The sequence below is a fragment of the Liolophura sinensis genome, chromosome 3 (genome assembly GCF_032854445.1).
Source record: "Liolophura sinensis isolate JHLJ2023 chromosome 3, CUHK_Ljap_v2, whole genome shotgun sequence".
NCBI classification, from domain to species: domain Eukaryota; kingdom Metazoa; phylum Mollusca; class Polyplacophora; order Chitonida; family Chitonidae; genus Liolophura; species Liolophura sinensis.
In genome coordinates, this window is record NC_088297.1 from 10,487,508 (window position 1) to 10,509,930 (window position 22,423).

General features: G+C 39.5%; 1 protein-coding gene across 1 annotated transcript; it reads left to right on the forward strand.

Annotated features, from left to right (window-relative positions):
* The first annotated feature begins 4,729 nt into the window (after positions 1–4,729).
* LOC135463674 (uncharacterized) lies at positions 4,730–21,647 on the forward strand. Its single transcript, XM_064741054.1, has 4 exons — positions 4,730–4,852; positions 14,634–15,370; positions 19,674–19,798; positions 20,260–21,647. The coding sequence occupies exons 2-4, from the start codon at positions 14,658–14,660 to the stop codon at positions 20,910–20,912; spliced, it is 1,491 nt and encodes a 496-aa protein (XP_064597124.1). The 5' UTR covers positions 4,730–4,852; positions 14,634–14,657; the 3' UTR covers positions 20,913–21,647.
* The last annotated feature ends 776 nt before the right edge of the window (positions 21,648–22,423 follow it).

Sequence of the window (22,423 nt, forward strand, 5' to 3'; positions counted from 1 at the left end):
CTGTGATTTCTGATTAAGTAAAAATACCAGTGCTGTCACACCTGTGATTTCTGATTAAGTAAGAGTACCACTGTTGCCAGACCTGTGATTTCTGATTAAGTAAAAATACCAATGCTGCCAGACAGGTGGGTTTTCATTAAGTAAAAATACCTATGTTGTCAGACCTGTGGGTTCTGATTATGTAAAAATACCAATGCTGTCAGACCTGTGATTTCTGATTAAGTAAGAGTACCAATGTTGTCAGACCTGTGAGTTCTGATTAAGTAAAGATACCAATGCTGTCAGACCTGTGAGTTCTGATTAAGTAAAAGTACCAGTGCTGTCACACCTGTGAGTTCTGATTAAGTAAAAATACCAATGCTGTCAGACCTGTGAGTTCTGATTAAGTAAAGATACCAATGCTGTCAGACCTGTGATTTCTGATTAAGTAAAAATACCAATGTTGCCAGACCTGTGATTTCTGATTAAGTAAAAATACCACTGTTGCCAGACCTGTGATTTCTGATTAAGTAAAAATACCAATGTTGCCAGACCTGTGAGTTCTGATTAAGTAAAAATACCAATGTTGCCAGACCTGTGATTTCTGATTAAGTAAAAATACCAATGTTGCCAGACCTGTGATTTCTGATTAAGTAAGAGTACCAATGTTGTCAGACCTGTGAGTTCTGATTAAGTAAAAGTACCAGTGCTGTCACACCTGTGAGTTCTGATTAAGAAAAATACCAATGCTGTCAGACCTGTGAGTTCTGATTAAGTAAAGATACCAATGCTGTCAGACCTGTGAGTTCTGATTAAGTAAAAGTACCAGTGCTGTCACACCTGTGAGTTCTGATTAAGTAAAAATACCAATGTTGTCAGACCTGTGATTTCTGATTAAGTAAAAATACCAATGTTGTCAGACCTGTGATTTCTGATTAAGTAAAAATACCACTGTTGCCAGACCTGTGATTTCTGATTAAGTAAAAATACCAATGCTGCCAGACATGTGGGTTTTGATTAAGTAAAAATACCAATGTTGTCAGACCTGTGGGTTCTGAATAAGTAAAAATACCAATGCTGTCAGACCTGTGAGTTCTGATTAAGTAAAGATACCAATGTTGTCAGACCTGTGATTTCTGATTAAGTAAAAATACCAATGTTGCCAGACCTGTGATTTCTGATTAAGTAAGAGTACCAATGTTGTCAGACCTGTGACTTCTGATTAAGTAAAGATATCAATGCTGTCAGACCTGTGAGTTCTGATTAAGTAAAGATACCAATGCTGTCAGACCTGTGACTTCTGATTAAGTAAAGATACCAATGCTGTCAGACCTGTGAGTTCTGATTAAGTAAAAGTACCAGTGCTGTCACACCTGTGAGTTCTGATTAAGTAAAAATACCAATGTTGTCAGACCTGTGGGTTCTGATTAAGTAAAAATACCAATGTTGTCAGACCTGTGATTTCTGATTAAGTAAAAATACCACTGTTGCCAGACCTGTGATTTCTGATTAAGTAAAAATACCAATGCTGCCAGACATGTGGGTTTTGATTAAGTAAAAATACCAATGTTGTCAGACCTGTGGGTTCTGATTAAGTAAAAATACCAATGTTGTCAGACCTGTGGGTTCTGATTAAGTAAAAACACCAATGTTGTCAGACCTGTGATTTTTGATTAAGTAAAAATACCAATGTTGTCAGACCTGTGATTTCTGATTAAGTAAAAATACCAGTGCTGTCACACCTGTGATTTCTGATTAAGTAAAGATACCAATGCTGTCACACCTGTGATTTCTGATTAAGTAAAAGTACCAGTGCTGCCAGACAGGCGGGTTTTCATTAAGTAAAAATACCAATGTTGTCAGACCTGTGGGTTTTGATTAAGTAAAAATACCAATGCTGTCAGATCTGTGATTTCTGATTAAGTAAAAGTACCAGTGCTGTCACACCTGTGAGTTCTGATTAAGTAAAGATACCAATGTTGTCAGACCTGTGATTTCTGATTAAGTAAAAATACCAATGTTGTCAGACCTGTGATTTCTGATTAAGTAAAAATACCACTGTTGCCAGACCTGTGATTTCTGATTAAGTAAAAATACCAGTGCTGTCACACCTGTGATTTCTGATTAAGTAAGAGTACCACTGTTGCCAGACCTGTGATTTCTGAATAAGTAAAAATACCAATGCTGCCAGACAGGCGGGTTTTCATTAAGTAAAAATACCAATGTTGTCAGACGTGTGGGTTTTGATTAAGTAAAAATACCAATGCTGTCAGATCTGTGATTTCTGATTAAGTAAAAATACCAATGTTGTCAGACCTGTGATTTCTGATTAAGTAAAAATACCACTGTTGCCAGACCTGTGATTTCTGATTAAGTAAAAATACCACTGTTGCCAGACCTGTGGGTTCTGATTAAGTAAGAGTACCAATGTTGTCAGACCTGTGGGTTCTGATTAAGTAAGAGTACCAATGTTGTCAGACCTGTGGGTTCTGATTAAGTAAAAGTACCAATGTTGTCAGACCTGTGATTTCTGATTAAGTAAAAATACCACTGTTGCCAGACCTGTGGGTTCTGATAAAGTAAGAGTACCAATGTTGTCAGACCTCTGGGTTCTGATTAAGTAAGAGTACCAATGTTGTCAGACCTGTGGGTTCTGATTAAGTAAGAGTACCAATGTTGTCAGACCTGTGGGTTCTGATTAAGTAAGAGTACCAATGTTGTCAGACCTGTGGGTTCTGATTAAGTAAAAATACCAATGTTGTCAGACCTGTGGGCTCTGATTATGTAAAAATACCAATGCTGTCAGACCTGTGATTTCTGATTAAGTAAAAATACCACTGTTGCCAGACCTGTGATTTCTGATTAAGTAAGAGTACCACTGTTGCCAGACCTGTGGGTTCTGATTAAGTAAGAGTACCAATGTTGTCTGACCTGTGGGTTCTGATTAAGTAAGAGTACCAATGCTGTCAGACCTGTGGGTTCTGATTAAGTAAAAGTACCAATGTTGTCAGACCTGTGGGTTCTGATTAAGTAAAAATACCAATGCTGCCAGACCTGTGGGTTCTGATTAATGACAAGTTTGTGAAGGTTCCATGTTTGAATCCAGCTTGTGACTGTGCATAAATCCTATATTGTCCCACTAAATAATGCATTGTCAAACAAGCTGTTGTATCCTGATATCCCTGTGACCAGAGGTTCAAATCCACATGATGTCAGTTTTATATTTGCACTACCAGTAATATTGAAGATATTAGGTCACAAAAGACATGCTGCTCTATAAATGAAATACTTCTGTAGGCCTTTGATAGAAATTTATATGCTTTCTGCTATATTTCCACACAGAGGAATGTAGAGAGAACTGCTAAATATGCTAGGGGTCATGATTAATAAGACTTCGTGCAGAGTGCTACTTGACTGCCTGACTTAGAGAAGAAAAGGGTTATGGAAAAGTAATGCTCATGTAGAAATATTATGAATAGTGAACTTTTGTAGGCTAATAATTACAGAAAATAATTAACGTCCATATGTAGATATTACAGATAGTTGTCTTGCATGTGCAGTTATTACAGAGCAAAATTCCACATGCATAGTATGACGTTAAACCCCAAGCACTCACTCACTCCACATGCATTTATTACAACTATATATTCAAAACTAATATATGTAAGTAGTCATGACAAACTTTCACATGAAATTATTTATATGCAGAGAACAAACTTCCATATGACGTCATCACCGGCAATAATCTTCCAGATATATATATATATATATATATATATATATATATATATATATATCCATATTGAATTTAACCAAAATGACTTCAAATTTCGCCCACAAAAGTGAATGTTCGCGGCAAATAAACGTTACCGACAAAATATTATTTTTGGTGCAGACTTTATAATTTTCCAGTAGAATGTCATTCCATGCTACCTTCGAAACGCATTTCTAAACTCTCAGAATCAGGAAAAATGGGCATGTTTGTCATGGGCTAAATTTATGGTCATGTACATTACAAAGAATACGCAAATTTGCATACCGGTATGTCTGTACGATGGGACTAATTTAACTAGCCCGCTATATTAGTCCCAGATACTCGGCAGGCACAACAAACACCATTGCTCTACTGAACTTTTCGCCGTTACTTCACAACTTTGACTTAAGATCTTGGCAGTGGTTACGAATACTGGCATGTCACGACTTCAGATCTAATTGTTGTAAGCCTATAATAAGTTTTGCGAATGTCAGTTCTGATTATTTTTTTTTCTCTTTATTTATTGTTTTGTATTATTTTTTCTTAATTGTAAGATGTTTTGTCACTGCTTTGTTTTTAAGTCCGGTATGGATCACATGATTCAACCACGTGATAATTAGGGGTGAAATATGCATGAAGTAAGGCGTGAAAGAGATACCACGCGCTTGGTTGGTTTTTAAAAATAGAGGTTCGAGTGGGCGGGGCATAAGTATATGTCATAAGTTAAAAGCTGCGAGTAGATGATTACTTGTAGAAATCCTCTTAGGTGGATGCCGTAGAGTTTTAAAGTTTTACACAAGTCTGGAATCACTGAAACTTTGTATAAATCACGTTGAAATAAAGCAGTGGTGCATTCTTTTAAAGCAGGCGAGTCATTGCATGCCCCCTCGTCTAGAGCCTCACTCGCACTGCGCCATTCAAAGCCCAGTTGAATGACGTCAGACTTGAAAATAGCCCCAGCAGCCTCGCTTTGAGTTTGACATTTCTCAACGTAAACAAATACACGAAGCAGATTTTGACGTTTGTGACATTTCACCTCTGACGAAGAGTCGGTTGGATCGGAAAGAAAACGCCGCTTCAGACAGACTGATTGATCGATACAGCATTGGTTACGAATCGGTAAGTCATCTGGCAGGCATTTTTCAAGAAATCTCACTGAAAATGCGCAGGAGTGCAGATGTAAATGCTGATGAAATTTTGGCGAAATGCCGCGGTAGACTGCCCGCGTCACTGACAGTTATCAGCTGTTATGGCGGACAGAGGGCTCCTTTTCAAAGATTTGCTGAGCATATATCGGTTCCTGGAGGGATTATTTCTCATTGATGAATGACAGGTGTAAAGTAGCGATGCCTTCCAATCAGATCAGATCAGATCAGAATCGATTGCTAAACGTATACAGGAATCTGCACCAATATGTTGTTCATTTTCAGTAGACGTCTAAAGCATTTAACCTTCACGGCGAGAGTTAACTGTTAAGCTACAAAAACTTGCTGACACAGCTAAAATACATCTATTGCCCTGGATGATGAAACGAAATGCATAAGAGCATCAAAGAGACGAATGACTTGTTTACAACAGGTACCAGAAACCGTGAATAGACTTGTTTGACAATGATATGTATCAAGGCTTGCAGTGTGTTGTCGAATCAATATTTTGCTACTTCGAACTGCATGTAACTTCTAAGATACAGATAGGTGGATAGCAAGTGTTAGTGAGTGTCATGGTTTGTATATGTTGCTACAGACACTAACACTCTGCGTGCTACTGTAGCACTAAAATATTGTATTGTGCATGTTAGACTGTAAAGCGGTTTAATTTGCAGCTTTATCTAAATTGGTATGCCTGTGTTCTTGTGGTTTACCCCATGTAATTTGGATGCACCCAGAGGCCGTAGGCCTATGTCTTTTCCCAGGGATGGGGGCCGCAGTAATAAGTTGTGTCAGAGTGCTGAATGTGTACTGGCTGTTTCATATCCTACACCCCTTTGTATGAGAGAGTTAGTTTTAATTAACCTGAGGGAGATAAGAAAAATGAAAAGTAAAAAATTTTATGAATTAAAAATAGTTGAAAGTTAATGAGATTTGGTCTGTATGATCCAAAGAATGTACCCAATCAACAAAAAACACCTTGAGATTTTAAGAGGTGTGACCAGAAAAAAAATATCACAAAAAGTGTTTTTTTTTCTATCCATTCATACCCTCGTTAAACAATACTGTTTAAACCCTGCTGTTAATTCTTCAGGGTGGAGAAGGTAATGAGATAGCTCTCTAGCCTCTGACTCTGTTCAGAGTCACCCCAGGGTTGGTGGGGATTGAGTGTGTGGGCTCTTTGCTCTTGGGTTAATAATCAAGATTGTATCGTGCATGTTATTCTGACTCTAATGCAGCCCTGTTTATAATGTGATATAGATAAACACAATGTTCATAAGCCATGTAATATGATGCATGTAAAAAATATCAAGACAGTATGAGAGTAGAAAAAATAGTTCACTCAGTCACTTGTCATCAAAGACATTTTTGTTGCTCTGGTAATGTTCTGAAACTGCCCAGAATAAATAAAAAATAAACTGAGGCAATACTTATGTAAAGGGTTGTTTTGTTTTGCCTGATTCATTTACTTTTTTGACATTAGGAGACACAACAAAGAACAGGAAACCTAGTAAAACATATTAAAGAATTGTATAATTTTATTAGTTGTTCAAATTTTATATGATTTAAAAAGACCAGTGAAATATTCAGCTGGGGTATATGTGATAGGGTTTATAATAAGCATGAAGTGCACTAGAGGTGATGAGAGCGATTAAAAATGTTATGATTACACGTCCTTACCTCCTCACTGTGTGTGGGCACGTTGTTGTGGTGGCAAGCTACAAGGCCATCCGTAAAAAATTCTTTGGTGGGTGTAACCCAACCCTGTCAGAAAAAAACAGAGTACATGTAGGTCAGTGGGGGATTTTTGTTTATTCTGGCTAATGAAAAAGAGAGAAAATAAAGAAGGAAATTCTTTCAAAAGCTCAATAAATACCATAAATGCCCTAAAATTTCGCCCAAAAAAGTGCATTATTAGAGGCAAATAAATGTCACAAAATATTATTTTTGGTGCTGAAACTGACATTTTGCCAGTAGAATCCCATGCTCCATGCAGATCTCTACACTCTTTTCTAAAATCAATCGAACTCCCAGAATCAGGAAAAACGGGCAAGGTGGGCACGGACGGAATTTATGGTCATTTAAGGTAGTTAAAGTAGGCCCCTTCTTTAGATGTTGGGTCTGGTTAGAAGACTATTTTTAATGATGATTCAGTGCTTGCACAGGTGATTGTGCAGTGAAGTTAATCACATTAGCCTGTGCGTGGGATGTTTTCCATGTTTGTGCTGTGACATTGCATGATAAAGGTACATTCATGTATCAGTGTACACAAAAGACGACAGAACAAACTCTTTTTGAGTCTCATTTCACTGATACACCCTATGAACATGAGGTATTACATTGCTTTAACATGATTGGATGATCCAGGCCACTTAACATGCTTCAGTCAGTGCACCAGGAAAAAGAGAGGTTCAACTCTCACAGGGTCTCATTTCTTTAATATATATCTTTATATGCTGTAATTTTCAGTGATCAGAGTTAATTTAGGCTTTATTCAGAACACCGAGGAAAACAGGTGTTCAACTCTCACAGGGTCTCATTTCTTTAATATATATCTTTATATGCTGTAATTTTCAGTGATCAGAGTTAATTTATGCTTTATTCAGAACACCGAGGAAAACAGGTGTTCAACTCTCACAGAGTCTCATTTCTTTAATATATAACTTTATATGCTGTAAGTTTCAGTGATCAGAGTTAATTTATGCTTTATTCCGTACACCGAGGAAAACAGGGGTTCAACTCTCACAGAGTCTCATTTCTTTAATATATAACTTTATATGCTGTAAGTTTCAGTGATCAGAGTTAATTTATGCTTTATTCCGTACACCGAGGAAAACAGGGGTTCAACTCTCACAGGGTAATATTATAGCCGTTGACTTCATGCTGTGCCCATAAACCGCCCAAGGCTTAAACTGCGTAGCTCTATATCCATGCAGAGTGACTGTCAGATAGACAGGGCAGTGACATCAACGAGCCAAGCTACATGAAACAAAAAAGAAAAAGAAAAAAACTGACAAGAGTTTAAAAGGGATCATGGAATTTTGACCTGCACAGTGCACCGGGAACAAATGAAAATACATGTATTTGACCGACAATATTATGTTATTACTCTACTAATGAGGTGAATGTTTTAAACAAGTGATGAGGAAGTTGTGACACTATTGTGATGGGTAACAAAGGCTATGTTAATTGTGCATTGATTGTGCAACTTTTGTCTAGTTGCCATGCTGTATGTTTTTTTTTTGTCATATATTATTTAATGGTGTACAGGAACCTTTATACTTTTAGTCTCGTTTTTGCCTAGTAATAATAATAATAGTAGTAGAAATAGCAATCAATTTTTTTTCTTTCAGAGAGAAATCAGTAAATTCATATTATCAAACCAGTTTTTGTTGAGACACAAGTGTTGACATCTTCCTTTAAATGTTGACAGTTTGTGTTAACTTTGACCATTACTGAAAATCCAGTTGTTCTATGTGAGCAAGGATGAGGCTAGTGTGAAGAGTTAAGTGTGAATACTGGTTGGAACAACCTGAGCTACCGTGAAAGTAAGAAAAAGTAACGTCAGCCGACAGGTAGATATTAGCCGAATAAATGGGCTTACATCATGTATAAAGCTTTGTTCAGGAATGGCATGATTCACATATTTTGGAAGCCTTAGTTGGAGAAGTTTTAACGCAAAACTGCATATTTTTGTGGAAAAAAGGTATACCAGGGAGCTGTGTGTACTTTACAGTTAACTGGTATTTAACTGACATGTACATTAAATGACCTAAAAATTCAGCCACAAAAGAGCATATTTGGAGGCAAATAAATGTCATGAAATATTACCTCTGACGCTAACATTTCTTAAAATCAATAGAACTACCAAAATCTGGAAAAATTTTAGGTCGATTAGGTAGGTCACATACCATAATTGGGAAAAAGACCTTGTGGAATGGGATCAAATATCATTCCCTGGAGCAATCTAGATTGTGGCCTGACAGGTAACAGAGCTTTTGTTATTAGAGCAAGATAAAGTTTACCTTGCAGTTGTTGAAAACCTGGGCTGTGTGTTTCAAAAGTTTAAAAAAGAAAATTGCTTGCAGTGTTTGCCCAAGACATATTTTAAACATACGTTTAGTTGTAAGAAAGATTTTGTTGTGTAAAGCTGTTTTCTGTTCAGCTTGTTCAACATTGACAGGTGCTTGTTCATGGAGACACTAGACCTGGAGTTCATGTATGTACATAGGCCTTTAGCATGCCAATACATGTATCATTATAACGTGCTATTAATAGCTATCAGGCATTTACATTATTCATTCACCTGAAAAGCCCTGGATACCTTAATTCTCTTAATATGTGTGAACCATTTTCATACCTTCAAAATGAACTAAATATATACTAGCTGTTAAATAAATTAATTACATAGCAATACATGATATATATATATCTTTCAAGGAAATCAAGACACACATTGACAACGTGCAGGTATTTAGTAGTATGTCGGTATTTTGAATACTTGTTTTGAAAGAAATTTAACTTGCATTCTGAGCATGCCAGAAAGACATAAAAAGTCATGGTCGTTTTAAGGCTGCCTGATCTGGGGGAGTTTTTCTGTGATGTCAAAACGGAAGCAGATCATGTCACTCGAGTATGAGCTGATAAAAAAACATGAATAACAACATTTCTCGAGTATGGCTGTCAAAAGTAAGTTATCCAAGTTGTCTGTACCGATACCAATAATTGTTTCAAATCAAAGGTGACAAAAACGCTATTAACTTTCCAGTCCCAGTTGAAAAAAGGTAACCGTAAGATGCACTCTACAACTTAGCTAAATTGTGTTTGTGGTGAAGAATTTTATTAAATAGATAACCCATCTGCTAGGTAACTAAATAAAACAGATAATAAAACAAATATAACAGATAACTAAATCTGCTAGACCTTTGGCAGATAAATCAAATGAAAAGAAATAAACAATAATTATCAGCTTTTGGAGTAAGTGTTTTAATATACCGTATCGTGAATGCGTCACTGCACCATACACTGATACCTCGTACAATCCTGCACGCATGCCATTCAGTGTTGTGAATTGATCTGGTAAGGCGTATGAAAATAGTCACTTTTGGGGCCAGTTTTGTATGATATTGTACGTTTATTTGCATTGCACGAAGCACGATACAAGTTGGCATCTTCTAGATGTTATCCAAACATTCTGGATATCTATAGACTAAAACGAGAGAAGGGGTAGAGTAAAATAGGTCCTCTCGTAGATGGCAATTACAGACAGCTGGTGTATGCTTCGCTGAAGTTGAATATCACCAAAGTGTGTAGACTAGTAAGAAAAAACGCAGGCCACTACCGTTAGATCTGTAGTAAGCATCTACTTAACGTCCATCTTATATGTGAGACGAGCATCGCATAGGCGTAGGCCAAAAGCACAAAAGCTGAAAGTTGTACTTAAGGTGCATTTTAAGCGATATAACCCCACCATGCAACGTCTGTAAGAGGAGGGGAAGGGTGCTTTTTTGATTTGGATGGGGACTAAATGTTGCTGTTCAACCAGAGTCTTTGCGCTGACATTCTCGATTCACCAGAAGTTAGCTCTTTGTCCACCCTACAGCGAAGCGGCAGTGAGCCATTGAACAGTGTGAAGGTATATACTGACTGCTGAGCATAGTTGCACACCGCATTTTCATCTGCAATGCACGTCACCATTGTCTTATGCAGCGTTGTTGGGGACTTGTAATCTGTACCAAATTGTAGCCCAAGGTATATACATGTACAATCCGTGGCATACGAACATATTCAAGCTACGAATCTAAGACCTTAAAAGAGGAAGTTGTAACTTCCTCGCTTGGCGTTCAACATGAAGTGGACAGAAGAACGACTGGTTGACCTGTATCAGTATAATGGCTCGGGCGGGGCAACTTACTTGCATTCGGTAAGGCGTCTCAGTGAAGCAGCACTAGATGATAGAGCAGTGGAAATCCGCCCTGCAACAAAGAGGCACATCACATGCACTCTAAGGATTCTTTCGTCGCCATATGACTGAAAAATTGTTAAGTACGACGTTAAACCCCAAGCACTAACTCATTCACTCGAGCTACGGGTAATAGTTTTCCCGCCAGAAGTGTTAAAGTGACATCACCCTAATTTCAGAAATAGAAACTTAAACCCATTCGTTTCACCTACATGTATACAGAGGGCAACTGGACAAGGCTAGTGAACTTTGTCTTATACAACTAAATTAAGGGAAGATTATACGCTATATAGGGTTTCTGAGGAACGACTGCACGCAAAATTTTACATTGTATATGTATATACAGGTGCTTGTTAAATGGAAAGTCTTATTCATGGTTAATTGCTGCTGTCTTTTATTCAACCACCGCTGTAGAGAAACTGTAGGGCATGATAATAGTAAACTTTCTTGTGCACGTATACCTGCGTTATGCACATACCAGATTGCAGTGTCATGGTGATTGAAGTCTGGCTACCTGTGTGTTTACGTACGCACAACATTATATATATATATACAGTGTCGATCCATGCATATACACGAGGGACTGAATGCTACATATATTTATACACCTCCATGGCTTATAGCCCGTGCACAGGTGTTACATTGCTTGTGGTTTATGTAACCCCACCCACATCCTAAAATAATGACCAGTGTGAACCGGCCTCATTATGGACAGGCGCCAGAGTTGCCTGGATGACTTTCTGACCCTTTTGCACTGAACAGCTGCATATGATATTGCGATACAACGTCGACTGTTTTGTCTTTGTAATTTTGTCTTTCGTCAGTTTGTAAACATTCCTGTTGTCATACAGATGTATCATTACGTACGGCGTAAAAGGTCAGCATATCATCAGTAAATTATAAACTCTCATTATTATTTGGAACAGGTTCAAAATGAAAAATTTTTGCTGTAGTTTGCACACTGAAAATTTCAACACAAAAACAATATATGCAACGCTGTACCGGGGACTCCGTGGCTCAGTTGGTTAGCGCCGCTAACGCACCGTAATGACCGAGGAGTCGCTCACATTGTGGTCGCTTCCTCTCTGGTCGTACGTGGGAAGGTCTTCCAGAAGCCTTCGAATGCTTGTGGGTTTTCCCCCGGGCTGTGCCGGGTTTACTCCTCCCCCATAATGCTCTTGAGAAATATTCTTGAGTACGGCGTAAAACAACAATCAAATAAATAAATAAGTTATTGTATTTGGGTAAACGTTAAGTACATGTATCCAGGTGATATACAGATGCACGGATTTTAACTGTGGACATCACCAGCTAAAGCATATATCCCTTTGGATTTGGTAAAGCATCTGTGCAACATTGAGTCACCAGTTTTGAAATGGGGACCTTTTGAGCTGTGTATGAAATAATTTATAGCTGACTTCTCTCGATGGCATTTAGAAGCTGGGTTGGATAACATAAGATATATTGATCACCACTTCTGTTTGTTCAGTATAAATAATAAATACATGTAGAATGAATAGAATTGTGATCCCAATAGATCTTATGTTATAATTTATGGCCGATCTCGACAAATCGGTCATTGAAATCATATCAAAATTTGTATAAGTACAATTAGCATGTAGGAGTGAAAGGAAAGAAACCGAAACATGCCGTTTTTCAGCATGTTAACAGTGGGCTTCAGTTCAGGGTTGATTCAGATAGAAAGTGGAGGGGGGAGTGAGGGGAGGGGGAGTTACTCTCTCTATGTTATCATGTGATCACGGTATACATCTATACACAAAAGCACACATGTTACCATTATATATGTCACATGCGTCTCTGAGAACGGCTGAACTTTTTACCTGTAGATTATGGGGGCCTGTGGTAACGATCTTGTGGATTACAATCCAGGTGTATATAATGCTTTTAGCAAGGCGGATTTTAGCATATATGTTAGCATGTGACATTGGTATATATAAATAGCCACAATATCCATTAAGCTAACATTGTGAACTTAAACTGTCGGTTAAGACACCAGCACATATATTAAGTCATCTGGATAATTACTCATGCACTACTATAAGAAAGGAAATAAGTAAAAAAAATACGACCTATGCATGCAATGACGAAGAAAAAGTTCAAACGCGACAAGTAGGATAAAGCAGAATGTTTAGGGTGTGCAAAAGTAGGAAATACATGAAAAGGGGGGGGGGGGGGGGGAGGGCACTATCGCAGTCTATCATGATCAAGTGAGGGTCCAGATATCGCCGAGGATCCGGGAGATTTCACACATAACGTTGGTAGAGAGAGAATTTATGGTGGGAGAAAACTTTGCAGAGCCTGGGGGAAACCCACGACCATCCGCAGGTTGCTGCAGACCTTCTCACCTACGGTCGGAGAGGTAGCCAAGGAAGTTCGTGGGTTATTGCGCCGTGCTACCCCCCCCCCCCCCCTCCCCCCACCTTCCTACGGCCTGTTCTCAGTATATTACAGCCAACACGTAATTATATAGTACTGCACAGACGTCTTTCTGCTTTGCTTTTCAGGATATGCCACAAGTTGATTACCTTTGTTTGATTTATATGCTAAATGCGAAGGGTGAGACGACGGGCCTAAATATCATGGACAGTTGGCTGGTTTATCCTGTCTTGTGGATTTAAATGTCAGCTATACTGCTGTCTGCATATAAAACTATACATAGCCTGACAAAACACAGAGATACAAGTGTATAATAGGAAGAACATGGCTTGTGCTATGTAGTTAATAGATCAGTTAGCTTGCGAATCCCAGGTATCAATGGAACAATATATTACTGTGTAATGCAGGCTATACTATAACGGCAGGCATCGTACAGCGGTGGGCTATACATGCATTGTCGTCGCATTAATACTTAGATTCTCTAGTTTAATTCATGAACTTAAGTCTCAAAAGGAACTGTGTAGAATTAAAAAAAGTATGTAATTTGTGGTCGACGAGAAGAACCAGGAAATCTGGAACACTGACGTTACAGTGTTTTTTGCCACAAAACTATACACGCTGCATGGATAGAAACAATCCCAAGTCGCTTTGGAAGGAAGTGTATTACGCAATTTGCAGAGGTCCAACAGCCCGTCAGAAATTTCGAAGACCGCAGGGAGATTATTCGTCTGATATATCGGTGAAAATAAATATATGCCCTTATCTGGGAAAGTCTTGTGTGGTAAACATTCTGTTAATATTCAATGATACACAAGAGGCAGTAATAGTAAGGAATAAATGCACGGTATTTGTCGTACTGACGTTCGTAGGTTGGTCACATAACGGACATTTGCTTGTGGAGGATTTTCAGACGTTTGCTTCTGCGCCATATTAAATTCTTTTTTACTCGCGCTGTAGCGGAAAGTTACAGGATATTAATTAAGTCCAAAGAGTATTTGTGGAGTTGTCTTACAGGTATGTTTGTTGTAATATAGCATTGTACTTGGTATTGCATGGCGGCTAGAACTTAGCTGAGGCTTGTGATGAATTTCAAATGGTGTCCAGTGTTGACTATCCATACAGGTGTTGGAAGTTTCCATGATTTGCATGTTGGTACCCTCTACTATATATGGAACAAGGGATCTATATTTATCAGCTACCTTTTTCATGTAATAGGCTGTGTTACGCCAACCGACTTCATTGTAAGTGGGTATGCCTAAATATGTCGCCTTATGCATTAGGTCTATAATTACTTAGCAATCTTGCTATTAGGTGTTGGAGGAGCCGTTATGCAATGTCTTTGTGAAATTTTGGCACTTGAGCTTATCTTCCCCCCTTTTGATTTCGTGTTTAGGACTCGGCTGAAGATTTGTAAACAATGGTTCAGAAAAACGGCAAGTGTGGTCTGAATAACGGCGCCACCATGAAGTTCGGCGAAACGAACTACCTGATGAAGCGACAAACCTCAGGATTCTTCATCCGTAAGTTGTTTAACGGAGGGCAGGGTTTGGAATCGGATTACGAACTGACGTCCAAAGGCGACGTCAATATCGCGAACTCATCCCCTGTGTGCTGGGAGCTAGAGTCCCTACGTGACGTCGAAGACGCCGGAGGCGCCGGCATTCCAGTGCAGCTGGCCAACGACCGGGGCCTCGTCTACGTATCTCTGAACAAGCACAAACGTTGGGACCTTCTGGAGAAGTTAAAGGATCATATGCAGTTTAGGAGGATGTTTGAAGAGAAGTTGAACAGCATCAACAGCCCTGTACTGGGAATTACACTGGTGGAGAAATATGGGGACTACCTTCACGGTCATTTGTCTTCCAAGGACGCTTGCAGCTGTATAAGCTACGAATCGGACGTGGCTTGGAATGCTCTTCCAATCGAGTCGAGGAGAAAGGCATCTTTCCCGTGGGAATTGCGCGATAAATCCAAGCAGATGAGTCCGGACTCTGAAGAAATGTTCAAAGCCCCAAAAAAGTCTGCTTCTCATAATCAGCATTATAGAGGAGTACAACGACATCACTCAGCCGATAGAAAATTACTGTCCCAAAGCTCCAAGAAGGAGAAAACACCAACGAAACCTTTAAGGTACAGCACGGTTTCTTGGTGTGTCTTGTCTCAAGATTGCTGTGACGCACTGCACGTGTTGATTTTATCTCGTAATATACCATTGTCATAATTCTTTTACAACTCTCCTCACTCTTTTTATCGTTTACTGAAGAGGAAATGGTTTTCCGTTTGTTTCATTTCTGTTTTCCATTTCCTTCCCTAGCCCTCCAGAGATGCATGTTGCAATCCATCCATTTGTCCTTAGTGCCATTCTGTCAACTGTACACCTTGCTTCCGTAGTCGTTGGTGTTATTCCAGTTGTAATCAGTGTATAGATCTGTTGGTTAATCAGTTCGCATTTCGCCTTCAAACTGGCTACGTATGATACATAAGGTGGCTTCATTTGGCCAGACAGGCTGTATATATGTGATCGTGACAGTAATCATGGCCACTCTAGCGTAATTCAACATCCCCGTTTCTTTTTGTGTCTTTTACAGTTACACTTATTTAATACAAAGGTGATCGTTGTAGACGAATTTTAGTTACCTGTGTTCGGGCAACGGTGAGAGGATTTTGCATGTACATCTCCCCTCCCGCCCTTGTTCAGTTTCACCAAGCCTATCGTCACAATCATTTGCATGTTAGTTCATCAAGGTAAGCCATATTGTTCGCATCTAAATCATAGGTTTTGGTGGTTATCTTATGCCAATCTTGTAAACGCAATTACTTTTGACTCATTTCCTGTCACGCATGTACATGGTTGGTACGTTTGACTCACTTCCAAAACAAAACTATCTTTATTTCACATTCCTCATGTCTGTTGGGCGTATCCGTAAGTTTTTTTTTTACGGTGAACATTCCTTTCCCTTACCCAAACTTGTAAATCTGCACATTGTCTCAATGAGTACTCCGTCCAACTAATGGACCTGGCACAATGGTGCCTGGTAACTGAGCATAACGGGTTGAACATTCTGATATATTCCCAAGGTCTTCTCCATGCTTGCCTGATGTAATACAGTCCAAAAACTGTGAGAACATGATTCCCGTCGGGCCTTCACATTACATGCATGGATATTCTTTCCACAGATTTTACACTGTACTTGTACCGCACATAGAATTTTTAACGTGGCACACAATAACGTGTGTTGGTTTGGTTGTGGGGTTGTGAACCAACTCTTCGTTATTCCCTTCCATTAACGGCCTGTGTGTGTAGCACACACCATGGTAAAGTTTCACACTTTAGGTGCCATTACATTAATCTATTTGGTGTGTTTGACACAGTTCGCCTTTGGTTTCATTCCATTTGTCGTGTACGTGCTGAATCAGCCTTTTTGTCAACCACATATACTGTAACAGGACATCTTCACTATTTAGCCTACGTTTCTGGTTCTAACATGTTCTCTACACGATATCGCTGAACTATTGCCAATGTGGCGTTAAACCATAACCAGTCATTCACTTATTTTGTCTATAAAAACCTTATTGCTATTTATTTCAATGCACTGGCGTGAATAACCTCCAATTCGTTTGTGTCGCTAGTTTGTACAGTAAGTGTGTGCTATAACATATATTACGGTTGATGTTATAATATGAAATATTGAGCGTGGTACTTATAATCTTGTTCTATACTCATTCAGTGCGTGTTGAAGCAACTCGTTGGTATCAACGGTAACACAGTTATCAATGAACGCAATGTGCGTTCCTGTTCCATATAGCAGATAGAGTGCAGCCTCAGGGACGATCCGTCAGGTATATGTAGTATGTGTTGGCGTATATGCGTATTACATAGAAATACATTAAACACTCGTGTAATTACAGGAATATGTTTCATTCGTGCATTGGTCTGTACTGGAGCAGCTCTGTACTATTGTTAAACCTTGTTCCTTTCGATCTCAGTCAGTATAGCACCCCTGAGGCCATCCAGAATTCTGTCGGTAGAGTTATATGGACCTGTCTGGCAGCATTTTAACTCTTCACACGACATGACAGAGCTTCCGGAACGTAGGCGCAGTGCTCTCAGATGTCTACTGACTGTGCTTCCAGTAAGGCAAATTGAACACACACCCCATGTACATGCATGGTGATGAGCATCTAGATCATTCTAAAGCTGGCTGCTTCGGTGGCATGGGACCAAACCCTGGTCGAGTCATACGAAGTACTTTAAATGTGGCACTTGAGCACTAAGAGGTTAAAGCAAAGAAACAGTACTGGTTGACCCGGTGTCAGTATATTGTATCAGGGTGAAGTGTCATGTCTGGTGTGTTCAGCATGATACTTCAGTGGCGGCAGCACCTTTGTGGCATATGGACTCGTTGTGCCACCAGAAGACAAAGTATATGTACACGCACGTAATGACTCGTCGTCATATGACTGTGAAATTGTTAAGTACGCCGTTAAACCCCAAGCGTACACATGTACATACATTCTAACGCGAATATGTCACAGAGGTCTCCTAGATAGGCATGTTGTAGATATGGGTATCATGATCTGGAGTTCATCTAGATGAAGCTAAAAGTTGAACAAAGCCAACGCGTTTCTATGAGGTTCCACAGTACCTTGAGGAATTCGTGTCTTAATGACGAACCTCCCCTCATACGACCAACAGATATGCCCACCATATTGGTGGAATACAGGTGGTCTTCAACGCATGTTAGACTGTGCAAAAGGATACACGATTACCGTCGACCTCTTATTGTCACTAGGCTCCATTGGCAGTGAAAGCGAGGGAATCCAAGGCGGGGTTTGAACCTGCTCCTTTTCTGCCCTAGCTATTGAAACAAATTTGATTTAAGGTGGCCATAAATGGTTTTGCTCTTTTCCGGCTACAAAATGAACAAAGTGAAACAATCACTAAAATATTATAAGCATGGTACGCGTTATAAGAAGATAAGAATTCAGATAAAAAGACATGGAATTGTTAAGATAAATTTCAATCGTAAAAATGTAAAATATCCACATGTTGTACGCTGTATTGTAATGATTTAACGAGACCGTCTCGCGAATTCAGTTAAACGATGAGTAAAGCACGCCACATTGTAGTATCATCTTGCCCAAGGTATAAAACACACCTTACACCTCTCAGTGATTTTTTCCGTTAATTCCCAGTCCTTGTATATAGTCAGGTTGTACCCGCGCCCCTCACAGAGAGCATGCATGTCAGTGCTCGACCGTGCTCGATTAGCGTGGCGCATTCATGCAGCAAGAACTTTGTGCAAGGTCCGCTGTGCTTGTAAAATAGATGACTCCTATATACCAAGTATGGGCCGGATATAAGGCTGACGCTAGCTTGTGCAATGCATATAGCCTTTGTCCTATATACAGATGTAGTACTGGTCTAGACGGCGGATAAAGCTTAACACAGTATATACATATAGCTTCAAGCTTCTGACGCAGGGTACTAAAGGTTGGTGTTAGCGTTTTCCATTTTCTTTTATTAGAGTGCACAATACAATGTGTCATTGTACATATACATGTAGATATGTGTTGTTTTTTTCTTTTTTTTTCTTTTAATACTTGAAATTAGTGCAGCTGTTTTAGTTCACGACTATTACAAATTAAGGTGTATAGTAAGGTAAAAGCGTATAGAAAGGTAATTCCTAATTACTGCTTATAGTCCGTAGCCTTACTACAGTCTACCTGAAACCATAAGGTTATAGGGGTCGGTCATAGAGAGAGTAATTCATAACAATCACGGCTTAACCCGCATATACTATAACCCGCACAAATTCAACGTTTGCAGTATCCAACGGGCACAAAAGTGTGGATGGCAGAGGCCGCCAAAGTACTATTCCTGACGCTCGAGTCATCGAAGAACTCGAGTCCTTGGTGAACTTGAGTGTTTATTGAGGAGAATGAGCATAGACCTTGCGTTACTGTTTCGTTTGAGAATAGTGTTTTGGCGGCTTCTGCCTTCCGTACAAATGCGTGGGATTTGCGCATGGTTGAGTGAATTTAACTGATGTTTCTCGGAATCCTTTATCCTTGTACCAGTAACACGATACACGAAGCCTGTGTTTACGGTGTCATGTGTTGACTTCATTTGTTTATCCTTACCAATGTAACATACATACAAATAGGTCACGATACAATACCATTAAAGACGTAGAGCGCATTGAGCAATACCAGAACAATACCAGAAAAAATTATTAATTGCAATACACACTGATACTAACAAACCGTAGAGGCTCAAGTTGTATTCATGAGTTCTTTGCACGCTGTCTGAACCACTCTTAAATACCTAGGGACAGTCATTGGCATATACAATGGTTTCTTGTCCACCTTTATTTGTCACTTTATAACAGTAACTTGACTCTTTACTTTTTGTTCTTTTTTTCTGGTGTAGAAATTTACAAAGTAACCTTGGATTTCAAGATGGTGGCCCAGAAGTCTTATACGAAGTAACTTACCCCAGACCTCTAGACGCCTCTTCCGGTTGCCAAGATCTGAAAGTACGACGCTGGAACTGGTGTAAGTTCATATGTAATGCTTCATAATTTGTCATTACCTTATTTTTTAAGAGTGGGCCACCATCATGGCTACAGACTAATGATCTGAAGTGAAGCAGCCCATACTACTTCCCCAGTAAAACTCTCTACAAGAATCGCAAAACGTAACGGTCAGGGGTCGCGTTGGGCATTTGGTGATAGTCACATTCCATCGAAATGGTACCCCGAATGTCCAAAATATAAGAATCTGCTAAATCCCTTCTGGCTTTTTTATCTTGGTGGAACGTTTCTTCGGAATGACAGTTCAATTTAAATTTGAGAAAAATTTCCATAGCAATCCTAAGGTTACGTACACGCAATTACCATGGCAACCATGAATCACGACTGAGGCATTGCGTAACTGCACGAGAATTTTGTGAACCAGTTGGGTATATATCTTGGGAAATTTAACCATCATTTCCTCTTTTTTCTTTTGTTGAACAGGCTTCCGTGATAAGAAGTCAAAATCAAAGTGCAAAGGTCAGAAGATTTCAAGAAGGGCAGATAACTATTGTATGACTCAGAAAGAGCTTCAAGACTTGAACGGTGACGTTGACCTCGGCCTTTACCTGTACTTGAGCGGCCGGCAAGAGCCAGAGGAATTTGAACCGGTCATGTTGGGAGATCACATGGACGAGCAAAAACTCTGCCAGCTGGAGGAGACGTCACGCTGTGTGGCAGAAGTTTCTCGCGAGGTTCCTCATGAAGAGCCCAAAGCCGCCTGTGATGGAGATCATTGTCTTACCTACAGGGACCCCGAGTGTCCATGGGGGACCCCCTTTGAATTGTCCATGATTAAAGTGGACGGAGACGCGCTGTTCGAAGATGAATTTGAATTTCTAGAAACGCCAAATGAAGACTTACCCGGTGATGACTTTGAAGTGGTCGAAGAAAGGGGTCAAAGCGAACCTCTGGAATCTCCAGATGGAATGTTGCTGGTTCAAAAAGAGGATGCCGGCTTCATTCACGTCGACTCAACAAGCATTATCAACAGTCCAAGACAAACTGTAACGCTAGCAGATTATTTAAAACCACCCCACTCAAAACGGTCTAGTAAAGAAATTAAAAATAAGAGAGCCAGCAAAAAGAAGAGTTGATGCTTTTTCAACCTAGGTAATGCATTTTCTACTGTTTGTCCATAAATATTTCAGGAATTCAGGTCTAAGTAGTTTTACAGTTTTACAGAATTAGTGGTCAGTTAAATGCTCATCGCTGGGTAATGAATAAAAGTGACTATATTACAGCTGCCTAAGACTAGGTTTGGTCGGCAGCTTAAGAGGATCGGAATCCACGACATAAAAGTTGTGTTTGTTGAGAGGCCATCTTCTTCACACTTTTTGCTGTTTTGATAACTTAGTGACATGAAGTGAAACGAAGCGTTTAGGTTTGCCTGGAAATATTCGTGGGGAAACAGTGGCATTGAAAGGAAAAAATGTTCACTTGGATGAAATCACGGAAAACGGACTGTGGCGATTTGGATTTGATGTACTAAGAACTCTGCGAAACAATATCTCTTGTCCATTCTAGAAATGCGGCAAATAGATCATTGTTCATGCGAGTGAGGTGTTCGTTTATAAAGAAACTGAAAAAAAAATCCCTGAAAAAAAAATAACGTAGCTGATTTTAAATTTGAGCGTCTGATGGAGAAGCTGTATAACTCCGGATGTTTAGTCAAATTGTATTTTACGGCTGATACTTATCTTCACATATGTCTTATTCCCAGAACTGCGTTGTTTTTAGTAACTTATTTAACTTTTAACTATCTTTGGGTGTCATTTCCAGTGTATTGTCGAACAGCTGGATCCTTCTCAAATAAAGCAGATTGTTTTTGTTACTAGAAATTTGCATATCTTCTGTTCTGAATTAGTTACGGGAGTGCATGGTCACCCAATATTTCCCGTCTACACTAGCCTACAAAAGCACACAATAAGCCGAGTCGGCATTTCAGGAATCTCGCGAGTTCACACAGGTTGAGACGAGAAAGGGTGTATGGGGGCTCTCGCGAACTATATAACGCAGCTACAGAGGTGTGATTTTACGGCAGCTGCTAACGGCACCGTTGGGCCGACAGGCCCCGGATATGCGAGATGTGTATTAAAACTAGCAAGTACCGTATAATCTCGCAATTTAGCTGCGTTAGTGTGCGAGAGCGCCCATCATGTCTCGTTGATATCTGCGTAAACTCGCGGGATTCCTGAAATTGGTCACGCCGCGGTGTTTGTGAGCCAAAGCACTACACAGGAACAGTGACGCACTAACAGAACAAGAGAGTGCACTTCCGGGAACGGCTATTTTTAGGCCTCTTATTTTTTGTGGTTTCTAATAACCCATAAAAGACCCAGTATATTCTTCGAAGTACCCTGTACACAAGAATATTTCACTTATACGACGGTGGCCAGTGTTTTCAGCAAATATGAAATAGCTTAGCTGGATATACGTATATGCGTGAAGGGCCTCCATTTATAAGGCGACGCGAATATTGTCTTGGATGTGAAAAAAAAAATCAAACAGGATATAGTGGCCAACAAAGAATTCCAAATAACAATCATCTCAACTGATGAGCAACATTCCTGTAGGCAATTTGGAGCCTTTGTGAATGAAGTCATCT